This window comes from Giraffa tippelskirchi, chromosome 2 (genome assembly GCF_054371585.1).
Source record: "Giraffa tippelskirchi isolate mGirTip1 chromosome 2, T2T-mGirTip1v1.2.pri, whole genome shotgun sequence".
Classification (NCBI taxonomy): domain Eukaryota; kingdom Metazoa; phylum Chordata; class Mammalia; order Artiodactyla; family Giraffidae; genus Giraffa; species Giraffa tippelskirchi.
The window spans coordinates 176,057,162-176,075,411 of record NC_137276.1 but is presented as its reverse complement, the minus strand read 5'-3'; the positions used below and the strand labels follow the sequence as shown (position 1 = coordinate 176,075,411).

Here is an 18,250-nt window from a genome sequence, read left to right as displayed (position 1 = left end):
TAATCAAAATAAAATTAGTATTAAAAAAAATCATTTTTCATAGTAACTAAGCCCTTATTAAACCCAGTGTACATTACACTAACGGTACATCTCAATTCAGATGCTAGTTTTTCCTTGGAAATATTTTATCTGTACTTACATTTCATAAAATTTACACTGGACTTACATATCCAAGTTGTTTGAAACACACATAGAAATTGTCCAACAACTGACCTTTTAATTCTGTTCCTCAGTAACACAAGACACATTTCAACTGTTCTACAGCCAACTGTAGTTAGTCACTACTGTATTGGACAGGACAGGACTAATATTTTGCTAATAAGTCAGGCACTGAATGAACATGACTAGGAGATGACGGAAGAGAACAGCTCAAGAGAAAGGAGTGTTTTATGACAGAACAATTATATAATTTTGTAGTTATTAAACTATAATCCATTCAATTCTCATTCCTATGATGGAAAGGACGTTTCTATTGATTACTACTGGTATTCTAATGGTTTCTGTAGGCTGCACTTCTAAAAAAGAAAAAAGGACACCATTTAAATAATTGAAAATGTGTATCTTCTCAGATGGCACAAAGCTGGAAGACATAGCTAATACCTGGAAGAGAAAACCAAGAGTCAAAAGGATTTCTACAGACCTAAAGAGAGGATTGAGCAAAATGAAATTTAATATAGATACTAGTTTGGTTAGGCAAAAGCACTGGCTTTGAAAGATAATGCTTTATATAAGTAGCCTTTACAAATCCTTTCTAACCCACAAATTCTTGATTATTCTGTGTTTTGTTCAGAACTTCACCAAGAGCTGTCCATACTGGGGGGAAAAATCATAACACTGATAGCAACACAGCATTACTTACCAATGCACACATCTATATTGGTAGTAGATATACTTTAGAAATTTATAGTTTATATTTACAGACAGATGCAAACATCTGATTTAATGATTTATGTTGTTGTTGTATCTGTTCGTCTGGATGTTAAAATAGATATCATATTGCAGTTTACTTTCCTTTTAATCTCCTTTACATTTGTTAGGACATTTGATTTTTCAAAACTGTGGTACAGATAGGTTATATTTTATATGAACTGGTCTGAACATGGCAAGGGAACATTAGAAAGTATTTGTTAAAATTTATTATCTTACTCAACATCCCACAAATTATTGACTTCACAAAGCAAAGAGTATGAATTGCAGGTTTACAAATGTTCCTGGATTATGTATACTTCAGCCTCACTGGCTTTGCTTTTTTTTTCCTGACAAGATCAGCAGTAAAACTTAAAAATTTTCTACTGCAGTATAAAACACATTCTGTAAAGAGCACAACTTTTTTTTTTTAACAGCTCAATGATTTTTTTTTTTTATTTTATTTACATATGAACACACCTCTTAGAGCTTCCCAGGTGGCTCAGTGGTGAAGAATCTGCCTGCCAACGCAGGATACAGGAGTTTGATCTCTGGGTTGGGAAGATCCCCTTGGAGAAAGAAATGGCAACCGACTCCAGTATTTTTGCCTGAGAAACCCCATGGACAGAGGGGCTTAGTGGGCTACAGTCCATGGGGTGCAAAGAATCAGACCCAGTTTAGCAACTGAACAACACAGCCCTTCAACCAATACCCAAGGTAAAGATGTTGCAATTTGGGGCATCTAATGCTCTGACCAGGGATCAAACCCAGGCCCCCTGCATTGGGAATGTGGAGTCTTATTCACTAGGGAAGTCCCCAGAATCTTTGTATTTTAACACTTCAATTGGTAAACTACACTGTTTTACTTACTTTATTATTGCTATCATCTTTACTTTGTTCACGTGTATTCACATCTAGTTAGACATCTTAGAATTTACACCTCTTTGCTACAGCTGAAAGGTAAATGGATTCAGTTTTACTTTCTATTGTATTGACTAATTACACTACCAGCTCAGTCTGGGCTGTGTACAACATACCTTTTTGCTTGAATATCACCCTCCCTAGAGAGGAACAACAGATAAAAATAATCAGCTTACCTCCCACAAATTCAACCCCTAAAGTCTCTGGTTCATAAAAACAAGCAACCTTGGTATAAAGGAAGTAACATCTCAAGTAATATACTTAAAATTTCTAGACCATGCATATAAACACATGTGGTAATTAACAACTGGAAATCTATCTTGTTTGGCAGAAAAGCAAATACATGCCAATACATAGAAAGTCCTACTGCTACTACTAATAAACTAAAAATATTAAGAACAAACCAGGTAGGATACTTAAGTTTTAAAAGCTTCAAAATGATAGACAATATAGGTAACAATGTAAAACATTCAAAGAGTACATTAATTTAGAGTTAGGAGTTCTACATGTTTCCAATTTTAGGTATTTCTATCCAACTTACAGTTCAATCAGCTCAGTATCCAAAAAAACACTTAGCAAATAAAATTTTATACAAAAACCACATAATCAGAACCACTGTTTCATTTTCACAGGCTTTTATAAACCAGGAGGCAGGACTATTAACACTGACTACACTGCCCACGGCAATACACATCTTTGAACTCAAGGACCTTAAAAATCTTTTAAATAACATCCAGTCTTCATTCGTTCAGTCTTAAGAATAAGACTAACAAGTGAAAAAAAACTTTCAAGTTCCATCTTATGTAGGAGTTAGTTCATCTGAGATGTAAGAGGTCTATTCCTCTGAAATCATGTTAAAAGTTTACCATTAGGAACAGGATCCTAAGCTCCCAATAGTGAGAGGTGATAGGAACTCGACTTAAGGACTTTAACTGCCTCATGAGTTTATTAACTGACGGTAGATTATGAATATTAACTGCTGTTTGATCCCATTTCTATTGCTAAGTTAGTAACAGGAAGGGCATTACATCCCAGGTAGACTGAGCTAGACCAAAAGAGTTTGGATATAAACATCCAGAATAATTCCTTGGAGGCCCTCCTTTATAAATTCACGCACAACCTCAACACCAACAACTCTTCAGCCTCATTTTTATCACTTTAACAAACGCAAGTAAGTATTAAGTGCCAATGAGAACACAAAAACAAGTAAGAGAAAGCACTAATACTCAAGAAAAGAAAGAGATAAAACTTGCCAAGTTATACTGGATCACATATAAAACAGCCAACATTCTAGATCATGATTCAAGTGCAGCACATACTTCCCATACCCCCAATTAGTATCCTGATTGGAACTCTTTAGAACTTGATGTGAAACAACGCAGGAACTGCGAAAATTTCTTCACTTTTTCTAAACTTTAACACTAAGCAACTGAACAACAAAGATCAAATTAAATTTTCTTGGACCTCTTCTGCGGCCTCAAACACATACACACACCAAGAAAAGTGCGTGTGTGCTCAGTTGCGCGGGACTCTTTACGACCCCAAAGACTGCAATCCGCCAGGCTCCTCTGTCCATGGAATTTTCCAGACAAGGATACTGGAGTGGCTTGTCATTTCCTCCTCCAGGGGACCTTCCCCAACCAGGGATCGAACCAGCGTTTCTTGTGTCTCCGGTATTGCAGGGAGATTCTTTAACAGCCGAGCCATTGGGGAAGCCCCATACACACAATAAAGTAGTATTTAAATCCTTGTTTTAGACAGTATGAGATTACTTACAACACGGACTTTTACTCTTATCTTCAAAAGGGCTGCGGAACAGTTTGAAAGCTTTCCCTAACTCAAAACATAGTTACAATTCTTTAACTGACTTGCTCTAACAGAAGAAACTCAGCAACCTCACAAAGCTTTTAACACTGATAAGATTTCACTTCTTTCTCTAAGGAGGGTAAAGGCAAGCAAGGGCTAACTCCGTCAATATTTTAAAACACCGTGTTATGTAATTAACACTTTAACAGTGTGTAACTGAATAGTAAGGTGACATCTTATCCAAATGGAAATAGTCGAACCAAAATAATCCCTAATTTTGTCCAAGAGGTAAACTGTGAGAGAATATTAACTTTGCCAAACACCTTAAGAAAGCTTGCTAGGAACCCAGGACTCCCTCCCGGCCCAGGGGCAATAGTGAAGTGCTGGAGCAATAGCTCCACCTATTGATCAGCAACACTTCCTTAAACATTTTGGCACCCCAAGTCTCCAATGCTCACGCTCTTTCCCCCTCCTCCACTCGCTCTGACCCAACCCAAATCCAGTTGAGTCACTAGCTCTGAATACTCCTATCCGTGCTCTTTATTCCAATTCCTGCTCTCTCCAGAAGGTTCTGCGCCGCTTCCAAGTGTGGATAACCTCGAAAGGTGTCAAAGACCACAGTTCTCAGTGCCGAGCCTGGATCTGAAGAGGACAACCGGACCGCTGCCTCGGAGTGCCGGGCCGCGGGTGGCTCTGCCGTTCGCTCCTGGGGAGCAGGAGGCCTCAGGAGCCTCACGACAGCTTTTCCCCGCCGCCCTACTCAGCAGCTGTTCTCCAATCAACCCGCATTCGTCTTCTGGGCCCCAATCCTGGGTTCCCCGGGTCCTACCTCTGCTGGCCCTTCAGCCCGCCAACAGCCCGAGCCGAGCCTCCGCCCCCTCCGTGTGCACAGAAGCCCAGAAACCTCCCTCCGCCGGGTCTTCGCCCAGAGTCTCATCCCTCCTTCGCAGCCCCTCTCCCCCGCCGGTAGGGCCCTGCCCCGCTGCCCTTCCTCACCCTTTCATCTTCCCTGCCTGCTGAGGCCGTTGTTACCGCCGATATCAACGCCGTTGTCGTCGCCGGCCTGAGCTCTCCGCGCCCTCAGCTCGGGCCACTCAACCCCACAAGCCGGCCTCCTCGCCTAAGGCAAGGAGCTGAGCGGGTGACGGAGGCCGCGAGAGTTTAGCGCGGCTCTGCGTCGCCGGAGGGGGCGGAGGTGCCTCCCGCCGCCGCGCTAGTGCAGCAGCGTCTCCACACGTGCGCACAGGGAACTCGCCTCCCGCCCGCCGCCGCCAGCCAGACCCGCCGCCGCGTTATGACCTTTCACCCCGCCCCCTCTGCGCGCCGGCGCGTCGGCCGCCCCTCGCGCAGCCGCACTGCAGGCCTCCGCGTACCCTTCCCCCTCCACTTCAGGACCTCCATCTTTCTACTGGGCTGTGCCCTCTGGCGTCATCTTCCTCCTCCCATTCCCTTACGACATAACTTGTGAGGCTTGCTTGGTAGGCCCTGGCGGTAAAATCCGGATTTTCCACCCCTCCCTCTCTCCTTTCGCACTTCAACAAGCTCAGTCTTCCTTGACTCGGGTCTTCCCAGTTGGTAGTCTCCAGTATGACCTTCAAATGCACCTGTCTCCTAAAAAAATTTTATAAATCTTGTTCCTCTAAATGTAAAGAAGGCTATGGAAAGTAATGAGGTGCTTTTAAGACAAATAAACGTAGTCAACAATTGGCTAGATAACTTGGCTTACGTTCAGGACTTTTCAGTTTCGATATCACGTGATTGCCCAAACCTTTAAGCCTCGGGATTTTACCCGCAGGCCCCACGGGGACGAAACTCCAATGCCATTTCCGGTCCCTAGACCACAGCGTAAACGTCACTTCCTTAGCAATGCACTTTAACCCGTTCCACCCACGCGTTTTGCGTTGCACTTTACAACCTGATCTTTGTAGACATTTTTTTTTCCCTTTCTAAAATCTAGTCGCAAGGAAATTAATGTTCAAAAGATCCGCTAAAATACAAGACCCGGAGATGCAGCCAGCCCGGCTGGGGTTGACAGGGCGGAGCTCGGGGTCACGTGACGGCATACGCCCGCCCCCCCACCCTTGCAGCTGAAGACTTCCCCTCCCGCAGTGACAGAGCCTCTGGGTTGGTGATCGGTACAGTTTCTGCACCTCGCGCCCCGGCAGGTGAGCGGCGACCGGTAACCAGCGGCTGGTGGGGATAGAAGGGGTGGGAGGAGGAAGAGAAGAGAGAATGTGAATAGTGGCCTCGCTGTCCCAGGCTTTCTCCCGCTGTCATCCTGCCCCGGCGAGGATCTCTTTTCTCCTTTTATTTTGACCCCCGCCCCCTGCCCAATCCCCGCCACCTGGTCGCCCCTGCAACTTAGGGGTTGAGATGTTCACCTTTCCCGGGGCTAGGGGTGAGTGCGGCCATTACGGTTACCCCTTCAAGTCTTTGGGGCTTCGGGTGGTGGGGTTGATTCAGGCATTAGTTGGGGTCTGCAATAGTCTCCAGGTTTCAATCCCCAAAGCCTGTTCTTTCGCAGAGGCCTTGTAAGGTCTTCCCCTTCAGCTCCCGACTGGGGAACCAGGAGATAGGAAAAACCCCGGAGGCAGAGGCGTCTCCTGTGAGACAGGCTTAGAAGAGAATGTCGCGATGCAGACACTCTCTCACTGCAGAGTCACTGTAAGCTTGCTTCCTAGTGTACATTCTCAGTAATTCTGAGTTTTTATCTAACATCCTTGCGAGAGATGTTCACAACTTTTGAATGGATCTGGAAGAGTAAAAGGTGGCTTTTTGCCTTTCTCTTCTCCAATTTTATGGTGTAGAAACGGAGAGGATACTTGAAAGAGTAACGCTATACTAGCTTCAAAAACAGGCAGTGCTGTTAATGCGACAGTCTAGATTGAATGAGGAGGCGTTGAAAGATGGTGTTGCGATGTCATTATCTACAGGAGACCCAGGCTAGCTTATGCAGAACTGACTTCCCTGAAAGGGAGTAATTCTTCAGAAACAAATTGGGCTGGAAAGATAATAAACCAGGGCGTTTGACCCTTAACTTAAAGGTAAGGAGGTTAAGTCTAAATATTGCTGACTTCATATTTTTTGCCTATGACTTCCTTTTGCCATTTCTCCCTAAAATCCTATTTAATCGCTACTCCCAATCAATTCTTTAACTAGTGCTAAATTAATATTAAGTAGCATTTGTATCCCTCCTTTCCCTGTTTGTAAAACTCTAAGTGACCTCTTCAGATTTTGATGAATAGTATTTTCTGAAAACGCAGAAATGATTGTTTAGGTTTTTGCCCAACCCAGTGTACTCCCATTTCATGTAGTAACCAATGTAGTAATGTAGTAACCAATGTAGTAATGTAGTAACCAATGTTTTGACCCCAAACAGTATGCTTTATGGAAGAATGTTTTTCTGTTTGGGGTTAAACTCTTGTTTAGACTACAAACTCAGAAAATCCCTTCCTTCTTTTAAATTGAAAGGACTTACAGAAATTGCAAATTTTATTTTTAAAATTTAAATTTCACTTTTTCTTCTTCTGAAAAGTCATTTTCTCAGTTAAACCTTAAAGCCAAGTTCAAAAATAGAGAAACTCACCTATTGATGCTCATTACTAGATAAGATAACCTTAAAGATCTTTCTTGCTTTCTCTAAGTAATGAAGACCACTATTATGCTTTACAGTTTTAGTGTTTTGTGCATATACCTATATTGGTATATACCTAATCTGTTGAGATGTTTATGTTTCAGTATGTCTGCTACTGATATGTAGTTTTATCTATTAATTTGCTCCAGAGTGAGATTCCCTGATCTCTAGAGGACAGAAAAACATAAGCAGTGTTGCTTCATTGCATAGGTGACATTTCACCAAATAATAACGATTCTTGAAGTCCAAATCAGTCCTGTCTGGGTGAGACCAAAATGGGATAGAGAAAACAGGCTAAAAAGGATTGAGTACTAGAGGAGAAAATGTCAGTGTGAAAGAGATTGAATGAGTTTGCAATTTCACTTCACAATTCCCCTGATTTTAGGAAACTTACTAAAGCAATCATTTAGACCACTAATGAAATCTGGAAGATTGGCAGCAGGAATTGGTGACTGAATTACTATTAAAGTTGAATTTGAAAAAGAGTTTTGATATTGTACACAGTTTTCACAAACAAATGATCTGTTGTGTGGCATGGAAGCCATTTCTGAGACTAGCTTTATTTATCAATGAGTATTATATGTAGAAATCTCTTTTTTCTTTTTGGCTGTGCCTCACGGCTTGAGGGATCTTAGTTCCTAGTTCCCTGATCAGGGATCAGACCCAGGCCCTCGGCAGTGAAAGGGATGAATCCTAACTACTGGACTGCCAGGATATTCCCTGTATAGAAATCTTAACATTCATTAGAGAACTGTACTGAAGTTCAGTATTAAATGGCACACAGGGATTCTTGTATTTGAGTCCCAAACACCTCTTGTATGCTTACTCTGAAGTCTTGCTTATATGTCACTATCTTAATAGATATGGCCAACACCAAGAATGCTTTCTTCCTTTGTGGACAGAGCTAGGCACTCACTTCTGTAGAATACTGCACATTATTCCATTCCTCTATTTTCACCTCCAGAACACTGTTTTTAATTGCTGTTTGCTGGGCTGTACCTTAATAAACTGTAAAAGTACTAAGAATTCAAGGACAGTGTCCCTACTCTTTGTCTTTAGCTCCTGGATGATGAGTACTTGATAGGCATTCAATAAATTGTTTATTGACTGAGTATGAGATAACTGGACAGGGAGATTAAACTAGTTTTAAACTTCCTGTACATCATAATGCCTTCTAAGGTAACACACTAGATACTAGCTTTCAAGTGTAAATTATCAATAGTTGCCATCAAAATCATGGTCAGTAGAATAGATATAAACCTCAAGTGGTCTTTATTAACGTAGTGACCAACTTATTTTCACAGCATATATGTTTATAATGTGTTTGGATGATATGAGAGGGAAGGAAAGCAGAGTGAGTTGTATTTAATGTAAAAGGGGGCATTGTAAGGCTACATGTACTATAGCACTAGACTAAAAGTCAGTAGATCATCCTTCAGCACTGCACTTTAGTTATATGCTTTTTAGAAAACTTGGGATTGGGGGCTTAGGGTTTGATGTTTAGGACCTTTCTGTCAAGGGTATTAAGATTTCAAGTTAGAGAAACCCTAAATAATCTATGTGAAAGTATTTTTAAAACTAAGTGGTATTTAAATGTGAAGCAAGATTGTACAAACTTTACAATAATAGATTTCTTGATTGTATAGACCTGAGTTCAACTTCTGGCCTTACCACGTATTTAAGCTGTGTGACCTTGGACAGTTTACTTAATCTAAGCTTAAATTTCCTCATGTTTAAATCTATGCTGCAGATACTGTTAAATTAGATCATGAATGCAGAGGGCTTAGTACATACTTTGTACATTTTAAAAATTAATTTTACTGATACCTGGTTGCCGTCCACTGTGGAGCTGATGCTGGGAAAGATTGAGGGCAAGAGGAGAAGGAGGCGACAGAGGATGAGATGTTTGTATGGCATCACTGACTCAATGGACATAAATCTGAGCAAACTCAGGGAGATAGTGAAGGACAGGGAAGCCTGGTGTGCTGCAGTTCATGGGGTTGCAAAGAGTTGGATACAACTTAGCAACTGAACAACAACAGTTTGACTATACATACTGGATTTCTAAAGGAGACTTTTATATATCCTATAAAATTAAGCAGCAAGTTTGGGATATGGAGAAAGGAGTAAACTTTGAAATAAGGCTATTAGCAATAGCAAGAAAAATGTACCTCTAGCAAAGATTCTAAAACAGATTTTATTATTTTTTTAATTATCTTTTTTTTGGCTGCACTAGGTCTTCGTGCTGCACGGGCTTTTCTCTAATTGTGGTGAGATGGGGCTATTCTTTAGTTGCAGACTTCTTGTGGTGGCTTCTCTTGTTGTAGAGCACTGGCTCTAGACATACCACCTTCAGTAGTTGCGGCACAGGAGCATAGTTGGCACAGGAGCATAGTTACCTCAAAGCATGTGGGATCTTCCTGGACCAGGGATCAAACCCATGTTCCCTGCATTACAAAGTGAATTGTTAACCACTGGACCACCAAGGAAGCCCTGAAACTGATTTATTAATAGAAGCTAAGAAATATCAACTTAAAGCCCATTATTTTGGGAACTGCAATGACAAATATTTTCTGTATAAAGATATTGCAGAGCTTGTGATCATTAGTATGTGGAATCAGTTTAAAGAGGTATTTATTTTTAAATTCTTCTAGAAATGTATAAAGTTATCCCAACCTGTACAGGAGGGACTTTTGAGTTTGTGCTTATATTTTAAATTTCTGCCCTTTATTCTAAATGTTTTTATATCTTATTTTTGTATTGGAAAATATCAGTAAATTAAATAGTAATTGAAGTGTAGCTAGCATAAGTTTATGTTTCACCTTAATCTTGAAAAAAATAACTCATTTGTTCTAAGGAAAGATTTTATGAAGAGATTATTGAATATTCTCTTTAATGTCAAGTTTTCTATTATAGTGAAATAAATTATGGTCAGTAACCATATTTTACATTTTTCTGTAGAGACTTTAAAAGCTACTATGTTTTTGTTTCCTGCTATGAACTGAAAGTGACTTTAGTTTATGTAAGTGTATTCTTTTATATATATAGTATATACATATTTTATATATATATAGTAAACACATAGACATAGTGTGTATATTTATAGTTAGCTGAAATAATGTATATATTCATAGTAATAAATCTTGTTACCTGAAATTATTAAAGTCACGTTTATGATTAGTTACTATGTGAATAAAATTATCTAATGATTAATTTATTTTAAACTCACCTTTATATTTGTTCATAGTTAGCTCCATTTAATGAATTACACAACTGCAATTAGTTTTCAAAAATTGATGGTATTTCATAGGTATTTTGAGATTTAACCTAATGATGTTTTTTGTTGCTGTTTTCTTGGTGTCGATATTGTGACTGCAAGTATGTGCTGAGTCGCTCAGCTCAGTCATGTCCAACTCTTTACAAATGCATGGACTGTAGCTTGCCAGGCTTCTCTGTCCATGGGATATTCCAGGCAAGAATACTGGAGTGGGTTGCTCTTTCCTGTTCTGGGAATCTTCCTGACCCAGGGATCAAACCCCAATCTCCTGCCTCTCCTGCATGAGCAGGCGGATTCTTTACCACTGAGCCACTTGGCAAGCCCTTAATATTATGACTAGCTACTACAATAAAATTTTCAATTTTGAATTTTAATACTATCTGTGGAAAACTATTGTTCTTTTGTTGACAAACATTTTTAAAAATTATATCAACAACGTGCCATGCATGATATAATGCAGAAGAGCTCCACCTGTGCTTGAGCAATGAAAAACAACCAGACTTTATGTTTGTAGTTATTTCTTAGTTTAATTCTTAAAATGTTTATTTAAAAATGAAGTAGAGAAGACTGATTACATTAGAAAACGTTTATAAAAATGAAGAAAGGGCATGATTCAGAAACTAAAATAATGATTGTATGTACATATGTGGAAAAGATGATGGAAATTCAACAAAATAAGTAATTATCTCTAGATTAAGAGTTTTAAGAAAGATTTAAAATTTATTGTATGTTTTGAGTTTCTCCAATTACTCTTAATTGCTTTGAGCAGCAAAAATTTTTTAATTTGAAATGGAGAATTGAGCCATTTAAATGATGATTTCTACTTAGTTACTTGAATATCTTTAATTGAAAATATTTCAACTTGTCTAGATAATGAATATGTTATTTAAGTTTATAAGTGAAGGTATATTTTTAGGCCTTTGTAAGTTCAGCAGAATTTTGAAAAGCTGAAGTAAACCCAGAATATAAAGGAATTTAGTATATGGCAAGGTGATATTTCAATCTAGTGGGGGAAAAGGAGGCATAGGTAGTAAATATAACTGACACAGTTTATCTGTCTGGAAGAAATTAAATTGAGCCAGTACTTTGTAGCATATGCAGAAACCAATTTCAAGATGGATTAAAAACTTAAATATTTAAAATATTAAAAGTGTTAGTTCCTAAAACTTTTTTTGTATTTACAATCTAAATGTAGTAATGATCTTTTAAACTAAGATAGGGAATCTGAAAGTCATGAAAGTAAACAGAAATGTGAGAACACAGAGAAATGAAGAATATTTCAATGGCAAAAATAGAAGATAGATTTAAGAAAATTGAAATATGCATAACAGTTGAAGAGTTAAAAGTGTACACAACAGAAACATGGGTAAAGCATATGACCAGAACTTCAAGAAAAATTGAAGCATTCTACAAACTTATGAAAAAATGTGTAACTTCTCTAGTAATCAATATTCTAACAATGAAATTTTTTTCTGATTAGTAAAAATTAAGTGGTAAACCTTCTGGTAGCAGGGATGTGTGATAAAGGATTTTCTCAAAATGCTAGTGGAAATGTAAATTGTTAGAGTTTTGTGAGTTTTTTTTTCTTTTTAGTAAACAATCAGGCAATATCTGTTATTATTAAAAATACATATTCTTCCATCCAGCAGTCCTGCTGTTTGGGATTGCCAGAAATGGCAATTGTCTGAGTTTTTTTTTGTCTTATTTACTTAAGGATCTGAAGGGAAAGTGTATAAATTACACTGATAATTCCATAAACTTTCCTTAATTTTGTTTTTGTGTGAATATTAAGTCTTCCAGAAATGGTTTCTTCTTTGGGGATGATAGAGCATATTGCACAAGTATGGAGTCTGTCACCTCATGTAATCATATGACAGCATAAGGAGAAGTTCACATTTGGGTTTTGGTGAGTAAAAAAACTAGGTAGAAGATTAACTCTCCTTAAGAAAACTTCAAACAAGGTTGCCTGTAAAGCAAAATTAAAACTAATTTTAACTAATAACTAATCTTGTACTTGATTTCACTCCTTTTAAGAGTCTGAAATTAATGTATCATTCAAAGTCATAATAGAAAACAGCAGATGGTTTAGAGTGAGATTTGTTGCATGTTGAAAGCTTCCATGTCTATGTTGTTGCAAATAGCAAGATTTCATTCTTTTTTATGGCTGAGGAATATTCTATTGTATGTGTATACCACATGATCTTTGTCCTTTCATCTGTTGATGGGTACTTGGTTGCTTCCGTAATTGGGCAATCATCAGTAATACTGCGAAGAACAGAGTGGGGTGCATTTATCTTTTCTAATCAATGAATCAATGTTTTTACTTTCTTCAAAAAAAGTAGCCAAGAGTGAAATTGTTGGGTCATATGGGAGTTCTGTTTTTCATTTTTGAGGAATGTACAAATTCCTTTTGGAAAGAGTTGGGATATATATAAATAAAAAGTAATTTTAGGACTTCCTGGTGGTGCAGTGAATAAGAATCTGCCTGCCAATCTTCCGTGGTCCAGGAAGATTCCTGCATTCTGAGGATCAGCTAAGCCCATGCTCCACAACTATTGAGCCTGTGCTCTGGAGGCCACAAACCCCAACGCCCAAGCGCCCTAGGCCAGTACTGCCCAACAAAAGAAGCCACCCACCACCATGAGAAGCCCGTGTACTGCAATAGAGAGTAGCCCCAGCTCGCTGCAACTAGGGAAAGCCTGCTCACAGCAATGAAGACCCAATGCAACCAAAAATAAATAAATAAAAGTAATCTTAGAGTAGTATTGAGAGGCAGTGCAGCTAGCAAGGAGGTTAGGCGTGTAAGTACTGAAGCCAGACTGGCTCAAATCCTAGGGAAGTTTATCTTCCTGTATTGCATTTTCTTAGCTCTAAAATAAGGATATTAGGAGTATAGTTGTTTCATTAAGTGTTGTGAGGATTAAATGAATAAGAAAAGTGATTAGAATTACTGGTATATATATAATAAGAGCTATATGCTTGTTTGCCATTATTGTTTAGTTACTATGCTCTTTGCTCACCTAATTAGCTATATATAGTAATTTTACCCCCTGGCTTAATTGTTTTAGCACACATCTAATGATTCAATATTTTTAATTAAGTTGAATGGATGATACATGTACAAATATAGTAAAAATTATAGATTCATACATATGTGCGTTTTCTCCCTCTTCATCCTTACTCTTTTTATTCACAAAGGTAGCATCTCATCATATTCCTCTGGGCATTACATTTTTTACTTAACAATATTACCTTGGAGATTTTTCTGCATTGATACAGTTAAAGATGCCTCATTCTTTTTAATAATCCTCTAGTACTCAGTTGTACTAATGTACCATCATCATCCTATGTAACATTTATTGATAATTTACTCCTGTGTTGGGCACTTTTCTTCAATTAAGTCATGCAAGGCTCACAACAACCTTAGGAGACTAGGTATTGTTTTAATCCTCATTTAACAAATGAGGCAATTTAGGCTTTCAGTGATTAAATGCCCACCAGTGTCACACAGTTCATAAGTAATAGAATTCTGGAGGAAAAGAGAGTCATTTTCCAGATTACTGTCTTAACAGCACAACTTCTCATACTACCACAGGTGATGTTTACTGTATTCTCCGTATTAATGGACATTCCTTTTTTTTTTTTTTTTTTGCTGTAAGAAATAGTACTGTAATAGATATTTTGTTAGTAGATAAAGTAAATTCCTGAAAATTAAAGAGGTAAGTCAAACAATATGTACAGTTTGAATTTTGGTGGTATTGCCAAATCATTCTTTCATATACGGATGCACTGAAGGTCAAGTTTGTACTCAGTATTTTGCCAAAATCTACCGTTTAGCTTGAATCTTTGGGAAGCTGAATAGCTAAATGCCTTTAACATTTTTAGCGTCCCTGAGTTACATGTGACTACCATCATGTGATAGCATAGGTTACCATCATATCTAATTAGTATAACAATGTCAGTATGAGAACAAGGTCTGACTAATGTCATGACTTTTTGTTACTCTCAAAGAATGGTAAGCATTGTAAATACAATTTAAAGTGCTGTTTATGTGACTCATACGTTGAAATTCTATCAGTTGAAGTTTGAATGTAAATTAGTAAAAGAATGGCATACTACAGTTGTTAATAATTGTGAAAGTTGCTGATTTTATGTACCAAAACAATTTTGTTATAGCTCTCAAATAAAACCTAGGGAATAAGATTGCCAATTAATATGAACATTGAGAGTGTGATAACTAGCCAAGTGTAAGAATAACTGTATCTTTTCTTGTGAAAAATGGACTTTACTGGACTCTATAAATCCTAGTCCCAGGTTTAGGCAGATTTAGGCAGTGAGAGACTTTATTAAGATGAGTTACAATATCCACAGATTATTTTGAATATAACATTCTTCTCTTCAGTGTCCTCTTTCATTTGTTTCAAGGAGAAAAATACCTCTTATTAATCCAAGGAATAGGCTAAGTGACACCAGACTCTTTAGTATGATCCAGAGTAGACACTTAAAATACAGAATGCTCAAGTCCCAACTTGGTACACCTACAGTGCTTGAATAGATTAATAGTACCTGCTATTGTTATTTGTGTGTGTTTTAAATATGATCTCATCCTCACCCAAAGATACCATTGGGTAAGGAGAGTGGGGGAAACACCTATAAACAGGTGAAGATAAACAGACTATTCATTCTTTATTATTAACTATTTTGTAAATTTTCTTGTAAACTATTTCTATCTCAGAGTAGAATAAAACAACAGATGATAACACCCTCCATCTTCACTCTCCAAATGAGTTATTGCATTTTAGCAACTTTGATATCCAAAATACTAGAGTTTAGCCTGAGTTTTAGAAGACAAACCCTTCTATGCCTAATGGCTCAACAGTTCAACATGGGATTTTTTTCCTAAATCCTCACCAAAGATATGTCACTAAGCTTTGATCTGAAACATAAATGAGGAAGTACTTTAGAGGCATTTCTGACTAATAAACTTCTGAGCTTTTAAGGGACTATGGAAAGTCCCATGATTTGCTGAACTCGACTGGACAAGTGAGTACCCACACAGCCTTATCAGGAGCCACGTAAGTTGATTCAAAACAGACAAAAGCCCATTTAGTTGTTTTCAGCTGTTCCATCTACAATATTCCCAGGGTTAAGGTTCTCTTATTAGTATAGACCATATGGTCTTTAATTAGTGGTAGCTAACAAATAAAAACGAAAGTGAATACAATGTATTCTGTGTAAGCATTATGCCCTTACAGGAGTCATATTATCAATACTTTGTGCTTTTATTTTCTTTAAGTGTTATTGAGGTATAATTGACATAATTGCATGTATTTCAAATGTACTGTTTGACTTTTTGGTATATGTATACACCCATGAAACCGTCAACTACAATCAGTGTAGTGAATATGTCCATCACCTTCAAAAGTAATTTCCTCCTGCCTGTTTGTGATCCCTCCCTTCCACACCTCCCCACTGCTTGTCCACAAGGACCACTGACTGATCTCTTTTCTGTCACTACGGGTTAGTTCTACCTCTTTTATAGGGTTCAGTGATACATTTCTTTTTTTTTTTGGTCTGTGCTGGGTCTTCATTGCTGCATGAACTCTTCTCTAGTTGCGGAGAGCAAGGGCTCCTCTCTAGTTGCTGTGGGCAGACTTCTCTGCTGTGGCTTCTCGTTGCACAGCATGGGCTATTGGGTGCGAAGGCTTCAGAAGTTGTGGCTCTTGGGCTCTAGAGCACAGGCTCAGCAGTTGTGGCACACAGGCTTATTGCTCCACAGCATGTAGGATCTTCCTGGACCAGGAATCAAACCCGTGTCTCCTGCACTGGCAGGTGAATTCTTTACAACTGAGCCACCAGGGAGGCCTAATTATTATTTTTTTTTAATTGCTGAATATTCACTATATTGGGCTTCCATGGTAGTTGAGCTGGTATAGAATCCGCCTGCAATGCAGGAGACCCTGATTCAATTCCTGTATCAGGAAGGTCCCCTGGAGAAGGGATAGGCTACCCACTCCAGTATTCTTGGGCTTCCGTCATGGCTCAACTGGTAAAGAATCTGCCTGCAATGTGGGAGACCTGGGTTTAATCCCTGGTTGGGAAGATCCCCTGGAAGAAGGCATGGCAACCCACTCCAGTATTCTTTCCCGGAGAATCCCCATGGACAGAGGAGCCTGGCGGGCTGCAGTCCATGGGGTCACAAAGAGTAGGACGCTGAGTGACTACTGAGTGTAGTCTACTGAGTGTGACTAAGCACACAGCACAGCACATTCACTGTATTCACAGGTGACGCAGTGGTAAAGAATCCACCTGCCAATGCAGGAGACACAGGAGACGTGCGTTTGATCAGGGTCAGGAAGAAACCCTGGAGAAGGAAATGGCAACCCAGTCTAGTATTCTTGCCTAGGAAATCCCATGGACAGAGGAGCCTGGTGGGTTATGGTCCACGGGGTCTCAAAAGAGTTGGACACTACTTAGCAACCAAACAGCAACAACAACATTCAGTGTATACCACAAGTGCCACAGTTTGTTTATGTTTATGTTTGTTTATGTTTATCCTTCACTTGTTAATGGATATTTGGGTTGTGTTTCTGCTTTCTGGCTATTGTGAATAAAGTGATTGTGAGCTTCCATGTAAAAGTCTTTGTTTGGACATGAGCTTTCATTTCTCATGGGTAAATGCCAAGGATAGAATGACTGGGTCATATGATAGGTGTATGCTTCGGTATGTAAGAAACTGCCAAATTGCTTTTCATAGTGATTGTACATTTACATTCCTACCAGCACTACATGAAAGTTCTAGTCCTGTAGCCTTACCAAAACTTCCTGTGGTCAGTCTTTTAAAATTTTAACCATCCTGCTAGGTGGCATTTTGTTGTTATTTCCTTTGCATTTTCCTAGTATTAAGCATATTTTCATGTATTTATTTGCCACTCATATGTTTTCTTTGTGCAGTATATCTTCAGATCTTTTGTCCATCATTTTAATTGTATAGTTTTCTTACTGAGTTGTAGGAGTTCTTTTTATGGCCTAGGTATGAGTCCTTTATCAGATTTATGCTTTGCAAATATTTTCTCCCAGTCTATAACTTGTCTTTCAGTTCTAATAAGAGCAGGTGTTTGTTACTTTTATGAAATATAATTTACCAATTTGTTCTTATATGGGTTTTGCTTTCAGTGTTGTAGCCAGTAAATCTACCTAATCCAAGGTCACAAAGGAAGTTTTGTAGTGTAAGGTTTTACATTTCAATCTGCCATACATTTTTAGTTTATTTTTGCTTATGGCACAAGGTATGATTTGAAGTATCCTGTTTTTGCATTTATACATCGACTTGTTTTATGACCACTTGTTAAAAAACTATACTTTCTCCACTGAATTGCCTTTCCACTTCTGTCAAAAGTCAGTTGTCCATTTCTGTGTGTGGTTGTATAGCCTTTTTGAGCTGATATTTGTTTCTACAATTTTAAATAGTAATTCCAGGCAAAATAGTGGAGATAAAATTGTACTGTTCCTTGTAGAATTATTTGGTGTTCTAGCGTTCATAACATCAAACAAAGTAACCACCTAAAGCTGTAACATTTTAAACTTTTAATAAACATTTTTGTTCTTTTACATCCAAAAGTCATTCTAGTTCTATCATGGTGATATTTGGCTTCAGCTTTGGCCTCAGGTAAATACTGATTTTTAAAACCTTGGCTGTTGAGCAT

At 38.4% G+C, this 18,250-nt stretch overlaps 2 protein-coding genes and 1 long non-coding RNA gene across 58 annotated transcripts in view; 2 read left to right on the top strand and 1 right to left on the bottom strand.

Annotated features, from left to right (window-relative positions):
* Positions 1 to 4,508, top strand: part of LOC145538998 (uncharacterized) — a 35,946-nt gene extending 31,438 nt beyond the window's left edge. Inside the window, exon 6 of the long non-coding RNA XR_014077490.1 lies at positions 4,199 to 4,508. This is a non-coding gene — a long non-coding RNA (uncharacterized LOC145538998). The remainder of the gene's footprint in view (positions 1 to 4,198) is intronic.
* NAA50 (N-alpha-acetyltransferase 50, NatE catalytic subunit) overlaps positions 1 to 5,468 on the bottom strand; it is a 30,176-nt gene extending 24,708 nt beyond the window's left edge. For 4 of the 7 annotated variants that reach the window (XM_081572216.1, XM_081572218.1, XM_081572217.1 and 1 more), the window contains exon 1: positions 4,630 to 4,903. In XM_081572216.1, the coding sequence (XP_081428342.1) occupies positions 4,630 to 4,637 (8 nt within the window). In that variant the 5' untranslated portion in view covers positions 4,638 to 4,903. Of the gene's footprint in view, positions 1 to 1,776; positions 1,860 to 1,943; positions 1,968 to 4,629; positions 4,904 to 5,359 lie in introns of those variants that run through there. The other 3 variants (XM_081572214.1, XM_081572213.1, XM_081572215.1) reach the window with 3 other exon arrangements.
* Positions 5,469 to 5,738: 270 nt separating this feature from the next.
* Positions 5,739 to 18,250, top strand: part of ATP6V1A (ATPase H+ transporting V1 subunit A) — a 59,577-nt gene continuing 47,065 nt past the window's right edge. For 18 of the 50 annotated variants that reach the window (XR_014077449.1, XR_014077461.1, XR_014077471.1 and 15 more), the window contains exons 1-2: positions 5,797 to 6,031; positions 6,567 to 6,677. The gene's annotated coding sequence lies outside the window, so the exon portion shown is untranslated. Of the gene's footprint in view, positions 6,032 to 6,440; positions 6,678 to 10,228; positions 10,290 to 18,250 lie in introns of all 50 variants that reach the window. The other 32 variants (XR_014077453.1, XR_014077462.1, XR_014077451.1 and 29 more) reach the window with 5 other exon arrangements.